Source organism: Pangasianodon hypophthalmus, chromosome 2 (genome assembly GCF_027358585.1).
Source record: "Pangasianodon hypophthalmus isolate fPanHyp1 chromosome 2, fPanHyp1.pri, whole genome shotgun sequence".
In the NCBI taxonomy this organism is placed as follows: domain Eukaryota; kingdom Metazoa; phylum Chordata; class Actinopteri; order Siluriformes; family Pangasiidae; genus Pangasianodon; species Pangasianodon hypophthalmus.
This window is the reverse complement of record NC_069711.1, coordinates 622,723-641,444: the sequence shown is the minus strand read 5'-3', so window position 1 is coordinate 641,444 and position 18,722 is coordinate 622,723. Positions and strand designations below refer to the sequence as shown.

Here is an 18,722-nt window from a genome sequence, read left to right as displayed (position 1 = left end):
ACCAGTGGAAAACATGAATCCGGATATTGTGCTCTTCCTGAAACAGTTGAAAAGTCCTAATAAAGTGTGAAGGTTATGAGAATGAAAGACTAACCTACAATTTATAGATGCACTAAGATCTATAGGAATGACTCAACTTTCACTGCAGAGTCTTTTACAGAAGAATTCAAGAGTGTATACGATGCTGTTGAAATATCTGAAAGCTACAGATTTGAGAAATAGGATTTAAGAGCGAATATATATATATAAATATATAGAGTTTTTTCTTCCCTTAACATCAGTGCTCCACACTCCATCCCCAACCTCCATAAAACATTAAAGAAGAAGAGGAGCTCCAGTAGGTGGTGCTGTGAGCTTCGAGGAACCAGAAGAAGAACCAGAAGAACTAGAAGAAGACGTGCTGCAGTGTTGCTGATTGATGAGCTGAGCTCTCCGACTCTACTAATCATCTTTCCATTCAGATATTTCTCACAGGGTTTTACCTCCACACTTCCATCTGCTCAAGCTCAAGGTAAGTTCAACTCAACAAGCTAACCATCCTAAATGAGCTAGTTAAGGATTATAGTTTAACAGGCTGGCACTGTCCTCATCAGCTAAACCTGAGAGAGATACTGAAGTAGTTTAAACTGATAAAGTGAATGTCTAAAACAAGCACAACTCAGAACAATGCAGTGAGGCTCGCTTGGTTAGGAAGGTTATTATTATTGTATTACTGCAAGATTGATCTAGACATAGCTAATTTGTGTTTCTAGAGAAATCAGAGAGGAACAGGAAAGCTTTCATTTACGATTTTACCTCCAACAGTGCCTTTATGTCTTTTTGACATTAGACACGAGTCAAGGACTGTGTCCTTCAACAAGATTTATTTAATTGACACCTTTGATTGGAAAAAAGAAACCACAGCCTCATAACGTATAGGTTTAGGAATGTTGTGATGGTGGAAGGTTTACAGGAATAAATGAGAAACTAAATCTAAATCTAAAATCCTGCTTCTTCTGTGGTCATTTTTCACCTACAGCAGATCATGATGTAATCCAGAGGAGTTTTTCAGGTTGGATGTGTTCCTGGAGCTGATGTCTTTAGGGTATGTGTTTGCACATGGGAACGTTGTTGTTCAGCTCTGAATTTCTTTTTATAAGAATAAGCAAAGTTGTTTGTTTGTTAATATTTAACTATTGACCATCTTTTCTTGTTCTGATCTAGATTTCCATGGTGTCTTATCTGCTCCTGCTTTCCCATTTCCTGCACATCTTAAATTTACCTCCACATCACTAGACAAAACAAGGATGAAGTCAGGAGAGATTAAACTTGAGGATCTGGAATCCACAGAGAGCTCATCAAATAGTCATCAAAGTTCATCGTGTATGTTCCACACTAACTCTTCTCACAGACAAGTAGAAAAAGAAAGTCACCAGTGTTCACACTGTGGGAAGAGTTTCAATCAAAAGAGTAATCTCAAGAAACACCAGCGCATTCACACAGGAGGGAAGCCGTATCACTGCTCAGAGTGTGGCAAGGGTTTCAGTCAAAAGGGTAATCTCAATGAACACCACCACATTCACACAGGAGAGAAACCGTATTCCTGTTCACACTGTGGGAAAAGTTTCAGTCAGAAGAGTAATTTCCAAAAGCATCAACGAATTCATGCAGGAGAAAAGCCGTACCGCTGCTCACAGTGTGGGAAAAGTTACAATGAAAAGTATCACCTGAAAGAACACCACCAAATCCACACAGGAGAAAAACCATATTCCTGTTCCCAGTGTGGGAAAAGTTTCAGTCAGAAGAGTAACTTCCAAAAGCACCAGCGTATTCACACTGGAGAGAAGCCGTACTACTGCTCGCTGTGTTGGAAGAATTTTACTAGCCAGCGTAATCTTCAAATCCACCAACTCATTCACACTGGAGAGAAGCCACATCAGTGTTCGCTGTGTGGGAAGAGTTTTGCACATAAGAGTACTCTCCAACAGCACGAGCGGCTTCACACTGGAGAGACGCCGTATCACTGCTCACAGTGCGGGAAGAGTTTTCCACATAGGAACAGCCTCCGTCACCACCAGCACATTCACACAGGAGAGAAGCCGTATCACTGCTCACAGTGCGGGAAGAGTTTTACGCAGAGAATAAGTCTACGACAACACCAGTACATTCACACTGGAGAGAAGCCGCATCAGTGTCCACAGTGCGGGAAGAGTTTTACACAAAGCGGTACTCTCCGACAACATCAGCTCATTCATACTGGAGAGAAGCTACATCACTGCTCACAGTGTGGGAAGAGTTTTACGCAGAGGAAAAGTCTCCGACAACACCAGCACATTCACACAGGAGAGAAGCCGTATCACTGCTCACAGTGTGGGAAGAGTTTTAAACGAAGGGGTCATCTCCGACAACACCAGCGCATTCACACTGGAGATAAACCATATTCCTGTTCAGAGTGTGGAAAACATTTTACAAGCCAGAGTCATCTCCAGCAACACCAGTGCGTTCACACAGCTATAGATGTGGATAGCCAACAGTTCGTATAAGAAAGTGTCAGAATCTAGTAGTTCCAAAGGCTTATTTTGTGCCAGATGTGATCTTTCTACTTTTCATTCTATAGCTGATGGAGAATTATACATATTCCTGAAAACATATTTCTCTACTCTGAAGGCCCAAATTTCTTTACTGGTTAATAGAAGGGTAGTGGTGTTTACATCACTATGAAACTATGGACTTTATACAGTGTTGAAAGTAATATACTGTTCCAGAGCCTTAAGACATCATTAAGATTATATCTATTCTTAATTTCTTAAGTCAGAATGGTCAAATCCTTGGTGAATGGAAATTTTTAAACTTTTGGATGACCATGAACTAAAAGAAATTGTGTTGTTGTTGTTGTTGATGATGATGATGATGAATAACATATAAATACCCAGAGATGTGAATATTTGTTAGGAACAAGATAACACTTTATGAATCCCAGGTATGAATTTCCAGTATTACAGCAGCAGACAAACGACAATATAGCAGCAGAAGAGTGTTATGAATAATTACACTTCTAAATTAAAAAGAAAATGCATACAAATGTATAAAACTGTAAAGATATATTAAGAAATCTGTGTATATGTATTTGTATAAAAAGTATAGATGTATGTGCATATGGTGGAGGTAGAGTATAACCAGATGAAAATCATGTTGTTGTGCAGCATTGCACTGAGGAAAGTGCAGAATCCTGTGCAGGCAAGAAACTAACAGAGGAGCTAAGAGATGATCTATTCGCAGAGATAGAGCATCTGAGAAGGAAGGACCTGCAAAAGCGTTCACGTTTGCACTTTTGCACTTTTGCAAGGCAGAAGTAACCTACTGCTGATCGTACTCTGCAGAACATTGCTTTGTACATGGAGTAGGTGAGTTGCTTCAGTCCTGAAGAACTTGGCCAGCATTCTCCTCTCAACCACGCAACCAGTCTGCGGTCCAGCACGCCTACAGTCATGGGAAAAAGAAAATACACCTTTCTTCAGTTCTACATTTTTATTAATCAGAGCCTAAGTAACAATTGTGTGGACCAATTTCTATAAACACACAGATAACCTCAGATGACAACAAAAAACACAACAGATTTCATTATGTAGTCATTTTTTCCCAACATTCAGAAGGTGGGGGAAAAATAAGTACAACCTATAATTCAGGATTATGTCGAACCACCTTCAATAAATGCTAGTAAATGTTTTCTGTAGGAGTTCATCAGTCTCTCACATTGTTTTGGAGAAATTTTGGCCCACTCTTCTTTACAACATTGCTTCAGTTCATTGATGTGTGAGGGCATTCGTCTATGCACAGCTCTCTTAAGATCCTGCCACAAAGGTCCGCACTCTGACTTGGCCATTCCAGCACCTTGATTTTTTTTCCTTCTTTAGATGTCATTCAGATGCCTGGAATCATTGTCCTGTTGTATGAGCCAATGGTTTCCCAGGTCCACCACCATGCTTAACAGTAGGTTTGAGGTGTTTGTGGTGATATGTTGTGTATGGTTTTTGCCAAACATCTCCATCCTTGGTCTCATCAGTCCAAAGGATATTGTTCAATAACTTTTGTGGTTTGTTCAGATGCAACTTTGCAAACCTAAGTCATGCTGCCATAATCTTTTTGGAGAGAAAGGACTTTTTAGTAGCCACATTTCCCTGAAAGCCATACTTGTTCAGTCTTTTTCTGATTGTGCTGTCATGAACATAAACAGTCACTGTGCTTACGGAGGCTTGTAGGTCATGTGATTGGGTTTTTCTTTATATCTCTGAGCATTAAAAGATCTGACTTTGGACTGAGTTTGCTGGGACACCCTCTCCTGGTAAGACTGACAACTGTCTTGAAGGCTCTCCATTTGTAAACAGTCCTTCTCTTTGTAGAATGGTAAATTTAAAATTGTTTGGAGATGGCCTTATAACCCTTCCCAGATTGACTCATTACAGCTTACGTAAGATCATATCACACAGCTGCTGGTTATAGGAACTAAGTGAAAGCCTCTCTGAGTTGTGTTTCTACAAGCAAATGTTTGTAATGACCAATCACTGATCACCATTGTTCCCTTACACCAATCACTGCTCACCATTATTTGTCTCACCCACGTCTTCATTTATAACTCTTCTCATCTCTCATTTTGTCATCAAATAATAAAAGTTATTCCACCCATAATTGTTTCATTTGTGCCTATTTCTCAACTCACTACTATGCTTTATTTTGTCTGCATTCTTGATAGAAATGATAGAATTTCAGAAATGAGGTGCTGTGGCCAGGTCTGTTCTAATATATGGTATTTTTTATTCTGACATTTTAAAAAAAAAAATAGTGTATAATATCCTGTTTTATTAGAGCATGTTCTGTTCTGTTCTCCTTACACTAACACCTCTGACAGGCAAGTGCAGAAAGAAATTCCCCAGTGCTCACAGTGTGAGAAGATTTTCAGTTAAAAGTGTGATCTCATGAAACATCAGCTGATCCATACGGGAGAGAAGCCACATCAGTGTTCAGAGTGTGGAAAGGGTTTCAGTAAAAAGATTCATCTAAAAAAACACCACCAAATTCACACAGGAGAGAAACCGTATTTCTGTTCACAGTGTGGAAAAAGTTTCAGGTAAAAGAGTAGTTTCCAAAAGGTTCCACTGTGTTCTACTGCTATGTCCATGTGTTTGGAAGTCAGAATGGTCCAATAGTTGGTGAATGACTTTTATACTTTTGGATAGCCATGAACTAAAAGATTTCTTTGTTAATTAAAAAGTATTTGCTGAGATATGTGAATATCTGTTTTTAAAAAAAATCCTCTGACATGCCAGTAAGATCACAGAAATTGAAAAATTGTCCTTGTCTCTTGGAGTCCGTTGATATTTGCTCAGTCTGTAGGTCTCTCAATTTAGTTAACTTAGTTAAGCTTACAAGAAATTATTATTATTATTATTATTATTATTATTATTATTATTATTATTATACATGGTTTTCCTTTGTTACCTGGCTCATGAGCGCACAAAGCTCCAGTGTAAGTAGGTTCAGAAGGTAAAAGCATCATTTTGGAAGTTAGTAACAGTAAAAGGCAGGAATATTGGAATCACTGTAAAACAGCGAGATGTTTTTTAATATATGAAACAGTGTAAGACTAAAAAAAATCATGCAAAACTTCGAGAAGAACGGATCATTTACTCGTTTAAGGATGGGTCATAGAAATCTTAATTCTACACTTTACCTCATAGCTAAGCACAGAACAGGACTATGTGAAATATGCCAGGTAAAGGAAACGGTTGAGGATGTGGTGTTAATATGTCCCAAATATGTACATGAAAGGAAAGAAGTACATAAAGAAATGGTGGCTGCTGGATGGAATGAATTGATAATTATAAGTATTTTAAATATAAGGAAATTTAATGGGAAATTTATAAAGGCAGATATATAAAAATTTATAAGAAACAGTGGAGTTACAGACAGGTTAGAAGAAATCATTCAAGCCTACACTGAAGTGTCTTTACTCTCCAGAACAGCAGGTGGCGGTATGCAGCTAAAACGTTGGTTTGCAATCCAACATAAAGCCCACAGAAGAAGAAGAAGAAGAAGAAGAAGAAGAAGAAGAAGCAGACCAGGAAGAGGAAGAATGCTCCAGTAGGTGGCGCTGTGAGCTTCTATCTGTCACAGAAATTCACAGAAATAGAAGAAGACGTGCTGAAGTTTTGCTCTAAAGCTCAAGGTAAGTTCAACTCAAAAAGCTAACAATCCTAAATGGCTTTCTACTTCCTATGCTAGTGCACTACACAGGCTAGAAAATAGTGATAGTGCTGTTTACACACTCTGGAGTGCACTAGATATCCAATCAGCACTCATTTGGGACTCAGCCCTAGTCAAAGCTTACAGTGTGTGCAGATAATTACTGAGTGGTTTGGTTCCTCATCATAGTGGAGTCTTCTTTCTTTGGAAAGTACACTCCTCTGTAGTTTGGTTAAGGTGCTGTGGGTTGCTAACTTTGCTAACTTTGTCTCAACAGGAGATTCTTTTCACCAGGTGTTATTTCTAATGTAATTCTCTTCTCTTAAGCTTGATTTGAAAACATCTAAACAGTCAGATTATTATCAGCATTTCATTAGCCTTTGTTCAGCTTGGAGATCTGAGGGACTGAAGGTGGTTTCTCATTCCCAGCCTCTCAGATGAGTTTATTTCTCCATAAATCAGTGTAGATAGGATGTTACACCTATAAGGGGTGCATTGCTCCTTTTCTTTTCTTTAAAAAGTCTTGAATGTAAGACCACAGCACAATTATATCACTTGCAAAAAATTTATTACTTCCTGCATATGTTTTTGTTGCTTGTACGAAATGTGAATTTCAAAACACATTTTTCACTCTAGATTGAATAAAATCCAAGTTTAGTATAGGAACCAATGTGCAGACCGCTTCTTAAAACTTACTGAGCAGTAGTTACATTCAGGAACATTAAATTCATCAGCTTCTAATTAGAAAGTTTCTTTCCACCTTAAACAGCAGTTCCATTCAGAAGATGAGAAGAAGCCTGGAGGCACCAGTGCTTAACTTCTGCAGCATTTAAGGTGGAACTGGAGAATTCGCGTGTGATGCCAACTTCATGGCTAGTTTGTCTTTCAGAATTAATATTTTGAACAACAATCAGAATAAATCTGGAAGCTCACAGTCGCTTTTCTACAGACACACTGGTGGCAGCGCCTGCTAGAGTCCACATCAATGGTCCAATCAGTCATCAAGCAGATGAGGACAAGTCCTTGAACACGCATGTGCTGTTAGTGTAAAACATTACCTCGACCTGAAATGGCCGGCTCAGGCAGGATGTCTGCTGTAAGATGTCATGAACACGATCTGGGTTGTTGAGTCAGTTACACCATTATGAAGAAGTTGTGCGTTTTTTAAATTTGCCAGACATTTAGGTTTTTTTTAGTGTTCCAACACACACACACACACACACACACACACATGCACAAACATAGATCTATATCTATATATCCAATCATTCAATACATTTTTGATTTGTGTTCAATAAATGTTGTTCTATTGAACCGATTGCGTGTTGATCAAAACCGAAGCCAAGCTTCTACTAAAGAACCTTCAGATAACTTTATAGATCACTGTTCTTATTCTTAATTAATAATCAAGTTATAATAGTTGATTTAAGACAATTGATATTGGTAAAATTAATTAACTATCATTTAAATAGCATTAATCACCTTACTAATAACTAAAGCCTTGATTATTTATATCCAAGTAATTGTAGGAGACTGATTACTTAAAGAAAAGTACGGTTACTCGAGTGATGAGTGCTAACGGTGGTGTTCTGTCTTCTGCTCTCCTCTTTCCTAGACATTTTAAATGTACCTCAATAAGAACATCGCAAGACACAACTAGGATGAAGTCAGATGAGATTAAACTTGATGAACCCACAGAGAGCTCCAATAGTGACCAAAGTTCATCTGGAACTTTCCGCACAAGCTCCTCTCGCAGACGAGTGGAAAAAGAACCTCACTACTGTTCTCAGTGTGGAAAGGGTTTCAGTGTTAAGGGTAATCTGAAAATACACCAGCGAATTCACACAGGAGAAAAGCCATATCAGTGTTCACTCTGTGGAACCAGCTTTAGACAGAAGGGTACTCTCCAAAAACACCAACGCATTCACACTGGAGATAAACCTTATTACTGCTTAGAGTGCGGAAAAAGTTTTAATCGAAAGGATGATCTGCAAATACACCAGCGCATCCACACGGGAGAGAAGCCGTATCAGTGTTCAGAGTGTGGGAAGAGCTTTAAACAAAGAGGTCATCTCCTACAACACACGCCTGTTCACACGGGACATAAACCTTATTACTGCTCACACTGTGGGAAACAGTTTACTCTGCAGAGTAATTTCCAGCGACACCAGCGCATTCACACAGCACAGAATGTGGACAAGCAACACTTCTTATGAGAAAGTGTGGGAGTTGAGTAGTTCCAAAGGATTATTTTATATCAAATAAAGTCTTTCTACAGAAGGTGTTTCATTTCTACATCTTCTGCATATTCCTGAAATTATATTTGCAATAATAATAGCTATTACATTGCCAGCCCAAATTTTTAATTTTTAATTGTTTTTTAGAGAGGCAATAGTTAGTTTGTTAATTTTATACTTTCAGATACCCATGGATTAAGAGTGAGTTTCTGTGATAAGCAGGATTTATCAAGAACAAGATGATGTCGAGATCAGTGAAATTATACAACTGTCATAATATGTTTTTTATAATCATTGTGAATGAAATTTAATAAACTATCATTCAAATCATTCAAAAGACCGGGGATGTCATTTATCAAACTAGAGGATATCACAGTGTCCTACATTCATGACAGAGCAAGATGTAAATAAGTAAATTTGCTCAACTCATTACACTAAAATGCAACAACTCCTAACTATAACTCTATCATATTTAAACTCCGTTATCTAACGTCTTACTTTCTCAACAGAGCAGTAGTTCTGTATTTAAACTAGAACAGTAACAAGCACAGATTTCAGGAAACAACATAGTCCTTGTGTCAGTTAGGCTTGTTTCTAGTGTGTGCATGAGAAGTCTGTGTAGTGGTGTGTCATGTATCAGTTCATCCTCAACATTGCCAGAGTCACGAGCTAGGTGATGTGCGTTCCACTTTCCGGAAGCATCTGTGGACATCAGTGGAGTAGGTGGTGAAGAGGTGAACATGAGCTCAGACTCTGTACTAATGCGAAAGTGCAAGGCAGTAATCAAGTCCACGCATGGTAAAGCAGTCCCTTTCTTTATCAGGAAGAATGTGGCAACAACAGGTGAGTTTCCCACACGTACTTGTGCACAGGAATCTTGAGTGTTGGTTCCAAGTCTGTTATAAGGCTCAGACTATGTAGTAGAGCTGAACTGTACTTTGTATACATGGCACCGCAGTAAGGATAGAGCAGAGAACATATACACTATGAACTGTATGGTCTGGGCAGTATCGGTTAGTCTATATACACTGGCTTTGCACACAGTTCTCTTTGGAACATGATCAAGGTTTTCCAAATACCACACTATTAGTTACACATCAGTGACTGGGGATGAGCAGCAGACACGGGCAAAATGACCTCTTTTTACTCTTTGAGCTTGCTTTTGCTGCAGGGTGTTGTGGTGAGTTAGCTGAATGTCTGTCAGAGCCACATCTGAAGCAAGATTTATGGGATGCTTAGCTTGGTCAAAAGTGTCAGAAATAACTGTAGTGCAAAAGAATAACGATATAATAAAGAAATGCTGTGAATGTAAACATAACATACTATGACATTCAGCAGAGAAGCTTATATAAGGACATTGTATTTAATTCCCAGTAACTGCTATGTTTTTATAAATACAGTAGCAGCAAAAATGCAGGTAGTCAATACAGAATTGTGCAAAAATTGCAAAATGAGTGGGATGGAGTTCCGTTTTGTGTGTGTGTGTGTGTGTTGTCACTTCAGGTGTCCACATACTTTTGGTTATATAGTGTATGTTTCACTGCAGCTTTTGCTAGTGGGTGGTTTTTATAAATGACCTGAGCCCTCCTTATAGCCGAATGTTTAGTCATCGTCTCTGTTCCTCGGATGAGGAGCACGGGGAAGCTGCACTATACAGCCAAAAGTTTGTGGACACCTGGCCATCACACTAAATGTCAGCCTTCCCCAAACTGTTACCACAAGACTGAAAGTACACAGTTGTCTAGAATGTCTTTGTATGCTCTTGCGGCTAAAAAGGCAAATAACTGCTCACTTTATATTCTATACTATATTTTATAATTTTTACTGAATATGTTTGTTTAATTTTATTATTCTGAATACTGTTGTTTGCACACTCTACTTTTCGGATTGTTGCTGTAATGTGGGAATTTCCCCGTGGGATTAATAAAGTGATTCTCTCTCTCTCTCTCTCTCTCTCTCTCTCTCTCTCTCTCAGTTTCAGATTCAGATTCAAGTAGCTTTATTGGCATGGTAAAAGGCTTTATACTGCCCAAGCACTGGTAGCATTAGATTACAGACTTACACTCTTTTACACACAATTACACACACACACACACACACACACATGTTGTGCATCTCTCTCTCTCTCTCTCTCTCTCTCTCTGTAAATCATAACTCTAGTATTCTAGTATACTAGTATATTTCTCTAGTATAGAATTCAGAAAGTCCACCTGGGAACCCCTGATGTAAGACTAGGCAGCACTGCTGATGAGTGAGTGCACAGAGCTCCAGTAGGTGGCGCTGTGAGCGTCTAGATGTCCCACATTCCCAGAACTAGAAGAAGACGTGCTGCAGTGTTGCTGATTGATGAGCTGAGCTCTCCGACTCTACTAATCATCTTTCCATTCAGATATTTCTCCCAGGGTTTTACCTCCACACTTCCATCTGCTCAAGCTCAAGGTAAGTTCAACTCAACAAGCTAACAATCCTGAAAGCCATTTCCCCCAGTGAAAGCCTGTGTTTTGTAGAGGAAGGGAAATGGCCAGGTAAATGCAGGAAGAGTCCTGATGGCTGCAGATGTGGCATGTGTGAGTCCTCACTGCTGTTACTCTGCTTCTGCCTCCTGGATTCTCCCTGATACTCACTGTTTGTGTGGGCACAGATGGAGAGCATTTCTAACCTTCTAACTCATACAAGGACAGTATTTATAATATGACTGTCATACAACCATCTTTCACTTTCTTCTTCTCTCCTCATACACACCAGCCCACATGTACACCACACAGAGATTTCCACACAGCAGTGGTTACCTGTACCTGTGGCTCCAGGTTAGCTCTCCCTCAAAGTCAGCTATAGACTCTTCTCTTCTCCTCTTATCTCCTATACATCTGTCATGCTGTTATACATTACCCAAGTCCTCATTATAGCTCAATAACTAGTAATGCTCTCAGTTCCTCATCAGAAGAGCACAGGGATGCTGTGTCTACAGCCGTGAATATTCCTCCAGGTGAATGATGACCTAGATGGACCGCCACGTTTAACTAAACTTCACTTTGCACACACAGAAAAGTCACTATTATCATTTACAAACTGATAACATTGTCAGATAAGTGCAGATCCAGCTTGTTATCTTAAACTTACTAATCTGTGTAGAATATTGTGATGCTTAATATTGAAGGTTTGGTGTTGAAAGCTGCACTGAGAAGTAATTCAAGCTGAGATTAACTCTAATACGCGGTCAGCGGAGGGTCATTTACGATTTTAACCCACACTGCATTAGTATTGTGATAACTTAAATCCTGATTGAAACTTTTAATGTTTTTCTTGTTTAAGTATGAGCTTAACTGCTGAGCTACAACCTTTTCTAGGACCTTAGAGAGTTTATTTTTATTTGTCTCCTTTTTCACCCCCGAATTGGTAAACTGACCATTCTCACACACCAGCAATCATACAACAGCTACCAGCCAGGAAGGGTGAAGGCGAACACGTGCTTTTTCTGAGACACGTACAGCTCAGCCATCTGCATCGTTTCAAGCTGCTGCTTATGCGGCATCACAGGGCAGATTAATACGCCTGGAGGAAAGAGCTATCTGCCCTCTTTTACATACATGAGCTCACAGATTGGTTAGTGTCGCCATTACTGACAGAGGAGAGAGAGTATACTGTCTCTCCCACACAGAGAGTACATGAGTAATCATGAGTAATCCACATGCTTTGTTCAAGTTAGTGGATATGTTACTGGAGTGGATCTCCTTTTATTAAACTACTAGGACCTGATGACATTAAGGTAGACTTTTATCTCCTCCCAGAACACACTGGCTGGTGTTCAGACAGGAAAACTGTTGTGTAGCTCTGAATGTCAGCTTATAAATGTAAGCAAAATGGTTTGTTTGTTAAAAATATTAATCTTTTTTTTTCCTGATCTTTTTCTGATCCAGATTTGAGTGGTTTTTCTACACATCTCCTCCTCATACCTCCACAAGAACATCACGAGACACAACAAGGATGAAGTCAGAAGAGATTAAACTTGAGAATCTGGAAACCACAGAGAGCTCCAGTAGTCACCAGAGGTCATCTGGTGCTTTCTGCACTAAAGCGTCTCAAGTTAAAAAAGAAATTCACCAGTGCTCACAGTGTGGGAAGAGTTTCAGTCAGATGAGTAATCTCCAGACACACCAGCGCATTCACACAGGAGAGAAGCCGTATCGCTGCTCACAGTGTGGCAACAGCTTCAGTTACTACTGTAATCTCCGACGTCATCAGCGAATTCACACTGGAGAGAGGCCGTATCAGTGTTCAGTGTGTGAGAAGAGTTTTACTAGCCAGAGTACTCTCCAGAGACACCAGCGCATTCACACAGGAGAGAAGCCGTACCAGTGTTCACATTGTGCAAAGAGTTTTATTGAGAGCGGTAGTCTCATAAACCACCTGCGAATTCACACGGGAGAGAAGCCGTATCACTGCTCAGACTGCGGGAAGAGTTTTACACAAAGGAGTAATCTCCAGCAGCACCTGCGCATTCACACTGGAGATAAACCGTATTACTGCTTAGAGTGCGGGAAGAGTTTTAATCGCCAGAACGTTCTGCAGTTACACCAGCGAATTCACACAGGCGAGAAGCCCTATTACTGTTCAGAGTGTGGAAAACATTTTACTTTCCAGAGTAATTTCCGACGACACCAGTGCATTCACACGGCTCTGAATGAGGACAGGTGACAGTTTTTAAGAAAAAGCTGAAATACTCCAGGTCTAAAGACTTATTGTGGCTTAATTGGATCTACAGAATGAATTTCTTTCTACAGCTGAAAGAGAGTTTTGTGTGATCCTGAGAATACTGAGTTATTACTCTGCAGCCCATAACTTCTTGTCTAATTACTAGAGGGACCAAAGGAATTTTCATCAATATGAAACTGTAATCTTTATACAATTTGCAAAGTAACAGTCAACTATTCCATAGCATTTAACTCATTTCAGAAGTGGATGTTTGACTATATTAGTCTTAATGCATGCCCAGGTTTGATATTTGATAATGTAAGGTATCATTAAGATTATATCTATTCTTTTTATTATTATTATTATTATTATTAAGTCAGAATGATCAAATAGTTTGTGAATGATTGTTATACTTTTGGATAGTATTTGTGGATCATTTACCTCAGTTAAGACCTAAAAGCACTCATTTAATCCTAGCAGGCAGTTAAGCTCCTGTGTCATATCCACTACAGGCCATATCCACTTGGCTGTGAGTAGAAATGTAAGAAATTTTCAGAAATAACACAAACATTCCAGACAAGTCAAAGCTATCCATGTCAGATGTTCAACAAATTAGTTCCGGGAAGAACACTTTGTGTGATGTATAGGTACAAAGTAAAATATATTGACGCAAAATGGAGAATAAAATGAATAATGTTGGAAAATACCTATCACTCTTGTGTCTGTCTTTTAATAATTATTGCTTTCGTTGGCACCTGGTAAGATTGAAGCTTAAGAAAACCCTTCCAGTGTCTTCTAGTCTGAAGGCATCATCCTAAGAAGGCAGCACTCAAGGGGTAGTATTTGCATGCTTCCATGACTCATTCATCCTGCATTCATCATCACATCCTTCTCAGAAGGCGATCGCTTGAAGATACAACAATGACTTGTCATTATAGATTGTCAGAAGTTGGTCTATGGCTGCAATTAACTAGCTAACAACCTCACAGTTTATGTAACTAGATTACGCTGCTAATTAATAGCTTGCAATAAGCTTGTGATTACGCTGTAGCTTAAAAGACTGTGTTACGTCTACTTATTTTCTAAGGGAGCTCAGAAATGCATGTAACTTTTGAGATATGATCAGAATTTGAGAAATATTACATACTTACTGTATCTTACTGTTTACTTGTTAGTGATCAAGCACTCTATTAAGACTGATAAATCAGTGAGTGAACAAATATTCAGTTTAATGTTATTGATTTATTAGAGAAGCACGCTGGTCATGGTAACTCCCTCTCTCTCGCTCTCTCTTTCTCTCTGCAAATGATTAAAGGGGATGATAAGCAATGTCCCAACAAGCAAAGGGTCAATTTGGAAAATTGTAAGAAACAAACAAAAAAACAAAACAAAAAAAAAACAGTAAACAAGTCACTGATTGCTGGGCGACCTTCGAGGCATAGCTGAAAAAAGGAGGAATTTCTTTCTTTGTGTTGTAGGTCCTGAAGTGTGCAGTGACAGTGGGACTGAAAATGGAGAGATCACTGCAGTATCCTGGCCATGTTACACCGTGCAATTTCAGTGGCCTTTTAAAAATAACTACTTTTATTCTGCTCATTACACTGCACCATAATCTACTGTACTGTTAAGCAGTGTCATGTGTTTTGAGTCGTCCTGTTTCGCCCTGCTATTGGTGGCTTTTAGACGAGTGTCATAACATCACTCACACTCTTGAGATTTGAATTAAAAAATTTCTCACACAGACAAAACTTTGATGCTAGTCTAAGTTGTGCTGTTTTCATACTTCACTGATGTAATCATTTCTGTACCATTAGAATCCACAAAAGAAAAGTGCGCTTGAGCATTTCTTTAACTAGGCAGTGATCAGGTCTTTGAGATTGAATATGCTTGTACATGGTCAGAGTATAAACATCTCAAAACAACCTGGATCCATACTCAAGGCTGGGGCTTCACGTCATCATCGATGATGTCAGTACAGGAAAACAACACAAGCGTTGATGTGATGCTTCATGTGAAAGTGCTCACCTTCCTGACACACACTTCGAAGCTCCAGTGCACACCAGCATAACAATACACAGAAGAGTTAAAGGCATGTGAGCACAGTCATGGTGTCAACTTTCTACTGATGCTTTACAGCCTGAAAGTTTTTTTTTTAATTTAATTGAATATATAATAAACTGCAGTACAATATGTCCGAGTAGCAAAGTAAAATGCATATATAATATCTTACTGATGGAATTTGAGCATGCTTCCTGAAAAGGCATGGGACTCCAGTGCACCAGGCATTTTACAGAGTCTCTACACTAAACAACACCACAGTGATGGAGCTAGTCTCAGGGGCTCCATTTCCACCGCCAGGGTCTCCAGTAGGTGGCGCTGTGAACATGTAGGTCACAGAAACCCCCAGAACTAGAAGAAGACGTGCTGCAGTGTTGCTGATTGATGAGCTGAGCTCTCCGACTCTACTAATCATCTTTCCATTCAGATATTTCTCCCAGGGTTTTACCTCCACACTTCCATCTGCTCAAGCTCAAGGTAAGTTCAACTCAACAAGCTAACCATCCTAAATGGCTTTCTACTTCCTATGCTAGTGCACTACACAGGCTAGAAAACAGCAAATATTAAATGTTTGCATGTATAAAAAGGCCTGGTTTCTACTTTTTACCCACAATGCATTTTGCAGGTGTTATTTGATGCAGGTGATTAAAGGGGCGTGGTTGATGAGGTGAGTGACAGGTTTGGGGTGGGCTGACACTCAAGCCCAGGGGTTCCCAAACTTTTTTGGGCAAATTGACATTCTGCATTTTCTGCAACCACAAGCACTGATCACATTTTTAAAATTCCAGATTTATGCTCTAGGATTAGTGCAACATCTGAACATTTTAGTAACATAGGTATGTGTAATGTATGTGATCAGAGGAATAATCCTTGCACTGACTTACCAGGTCAGTGGGGTGGATCCACAGAAGCAGCAGAAGAACGAGAGGTATATCTTACGTAGGTCTGGAGGAATTAAAAGCAGCAGTCACTAGAGCCAGAACATTCCTGTCCATCAGGTTTCCTAACTGAACTGTAAAATGTTTAGCGATTTAATACACAGCCAAGTTAGACACACTGACGACACCCACACTCACCGTCCACTTTATTAGGAACATGTGCTCATTTATACAATTATCAAATCAGCTGATCATGTGGCAGCAAACGCATAAACTCATGCAGATGCAGATCAAGAGCTTCAGTTAATGTTCACATCAAATATCAGAATGAAGAAAAAGTGTGATCTCTGTGACTTTAACCGTGGTGTGGTTGTTGGTGTCAGATGGGCTGGTTTGAGTTTTTCAGAAACTGCTGATCTCCTGCAGGGATTTTCTCACACAACGTTCTCTAGAGTTTACACAGAATGGTGAGAAAAGTGAAAACATCCTGTCAGTATATAGTTCATTATTTATCACCTGTTGCTTTATGGTAGTTGGATTTGTTACTGCAATGGCCTACCTTTAAACTGATATGATATTTTTTAGAGTACGCTTATAACTCAACCATTTTGGAAAATTCCCTATCAGTTTCAGTTTATAAAATTAACCAAGTTTGTTAATTGTGTTTCTTAAAGATATTTAACCATTGTCCATTTTTTCCTTTATTTTGATCCAGATATGAGTGGTGTCTTCTCCTGCTGTCCTCTTTCCTACAAATCAAGTTTATGTTTACAAGAACATCAAGAAATCCAACGATGATGAAGTCAGATGAGATTGAATACGAGCATCTGACATCCACGAGAAGCTCCAGTAGTCCTCAAAGGTCACCTGCTACTTTACCTGGTAACATCGCTCGTAGACGAGTGCAGAATGAAAGTCACCACTGCTCACTGTGTGGAAAGAGTTTCACTAAAAGGAGTAATCTGAAACAACACCAGCTTGTTCACACAGGAGAGAAGCCGTATCCGTGCTCACACTGTGAGAAGAGTTTCACCAAAAGGAGTAATCTGAAACAACACCAGTTTGTTCACACAGGAGAGAAGCCGTATCCGTGCTCACAGTGTAGCATGAGCTTCACTCAGAAGGTTCATCTCATACGACACCAGCACATTCACACAGGAGAAAAACCGTATCAGTGTTCTCAGTGTGAGAAGAGTTTTATCGACAGCAGTAGTCTCATAAAACACCATCGGATTCACACGGGAGAGAAGGTCTGTCGCTGCTCACTGTGCGGTTATAGCTTCAACTGCCTCAGTAACCTTAAGCGACATCAGCGCATTCACAAAGGAGAGAAACCGTATCAGTGTTCGCAGTGCGGAAAGAGTTTTATTGATAGAGGTAATCTGATTAAACACCAGCGCATTCACACAGGAGAGAAGCCGTATCACTGCTCACACTGTGGGAAGAGTTTTACACAAAGATTTAATCTCCAGCAACACCAGCGCATTCACAGAGGAGATAAACCGTATTACTGCTCAGAGTGTGGGAAGAGTTTTAATCGAGAGTACACTCTTCAGTTACACCAACAGATTCATACCGGGGTTAAACCCTATTACTGTACAGAGTGTGGGAGGAGTTTTAGCAGTCTGAGTAATCTCAAACAACACCAGCGCATCCACACAGGAGAGAGGCCATATCAGTGTTCCCAGTGTAAGAAGAGTTTTAGTTCGAGCGATACGCTCAAAAACCATCAGCGGATTCATACAGGAGAGAAGCCGTATCAGTGTCCGGAGTGTGGGAAGAGGTTTACACAAATGGGTCATCTCCAGCAGCACCTGCATATTCACACAGGAGAGAAGCCGCATCGTCAGTGCTCGGAGTGTGGCAAGAGATTCAGTAACCACAGAGATTTTCAGCAACACAAGCACATTCACACAGCGGCGAATGAAGACATGCTGCAGTTCTCATGAAGGAGAGTTTGAGTCTAAAGGCTTATTTTTGTTCAAATTTCTGAACCACTTTGTACTGTCTGTACAGTTTGGAAAATATCAATGTACTATTCCAAAGCATTTCAAGTTCACTCATTGAAGAACCAGATAGTTTTTATAATTTTAATCTTCATGCATGCTCAAGTTAAATATATTTATAATGTAAGACATCTTCTAGATTTTATTCAATCTTAAATTGTTGAAATTATAAGACTGTATGGTTGACTAGTTGTTAATCAAAATCTGGATAATCCTGAATGACAATAGGTTGTATGTTATTAAATTATTATTATTATTATTATTATTAAATTAACTTCAAGATAGGACCAGATATATAAACCAGTGAATAAAAAAAATTGCTAATAATAAAAATTCAGCCTAACTATATGACACAATCTATTTTTAAATAATCTTTCTATATTATTAATGATTCCACAAAATACATTTATGACTGTGAAAAAGATGAAAATAAAATTTTACTAATAGGGGAAAATTACACCTTTATTATGAATCCTGATCTACCTGATCTTCTTATAATATAATGTATTGATATCGCAGTGGTTTGATTTGCCAACATTCCAAAATAAATGTATTAAAATGTAATTTTGTCTCATGTCAGTGTCGTCTTGTGAAGCCTGTATCAGGATATGTCTCATATAGTCAGAAGTTAT

The 18,722-nt window shown here is 39.2% G+C and overlaps 2 protein-coding genes across 4 annotated transcripts; both read left to right on the top strand.

The window, feature by feature from the left end:
• Window positions 1-289: 289 nt before the first annotated feature.
• LOC113545844 (zinc finger protein 585A-like) lies at window positions 290-18,654 on the top strand. Its single transcript, XM_053232152.1, has 11 exons — window positions 290-511; window positions 1,019-1,084; window positions 1,204-2,516; window positions 6,151-6,202; window positions 9,156-9,299; window positions 10,859-10,895; window positions 12,374-13,147; window positions 13,661-13,677; window positions 15,596-15,683; window positions 15,832-15,873; window positions 16,800-18,654. The coding sequence occupies exons 3-11, from the start codon at window positions 1,287-1,289 to the stop codon at window positions 18,031-18,033; spliced, it is 3,618 nt and encodes a 1,205-aa protein (XP_053088127.1). The 5' UTR covers window positions 290-511; window positions 1,019-1,084; window positions 1,204-1,286; the 3' UTR covers window positions 18,034-18,654.
• On the top strand, window positions 6,061-8,795 carry LOC128317951 (gastrula zinc finger protein XlCGF49.1-like). 3 transcript variants are annotated; one of them, XM_053232004.1, is made up of 2 exons: window positions 6,061-6,202; window positions 7,835-8,791. In XM_053232004.1, exon 2 carries the CDS (start codon window positions 7,881-7,883, stop codon window positions 8,433-8,435), a length of 555 nt encoding a protein of 184 aa, XP_053087979.1. In that variant the 5' UTR covers window positions 6,061-6,202; window positions 7,835-7,880; the 3' UTR covers window positions 8,436-8,791. The 3 variants fall into 3 exon arrangements, 2 of the variants coding, with proteins under 2 accessions (XP_053087979.1, XP_053087980.1); XR_008301346.1 differs by lacking the exons at window positions 6,061-6,202; window positions 7,835-8,791 and adding exons at window positions 6,209-7,053; window positions 7,169-7,828; XM_053232005.1 differs by lacking the exon at window positions 6,061-6,202 and adding an exon at window positions 6,213-7,053 and having other exon boundaries at window positions 7,835-8,795.
• Window positions 18,655-18,722: the final 68 nt, after the last annotated feature.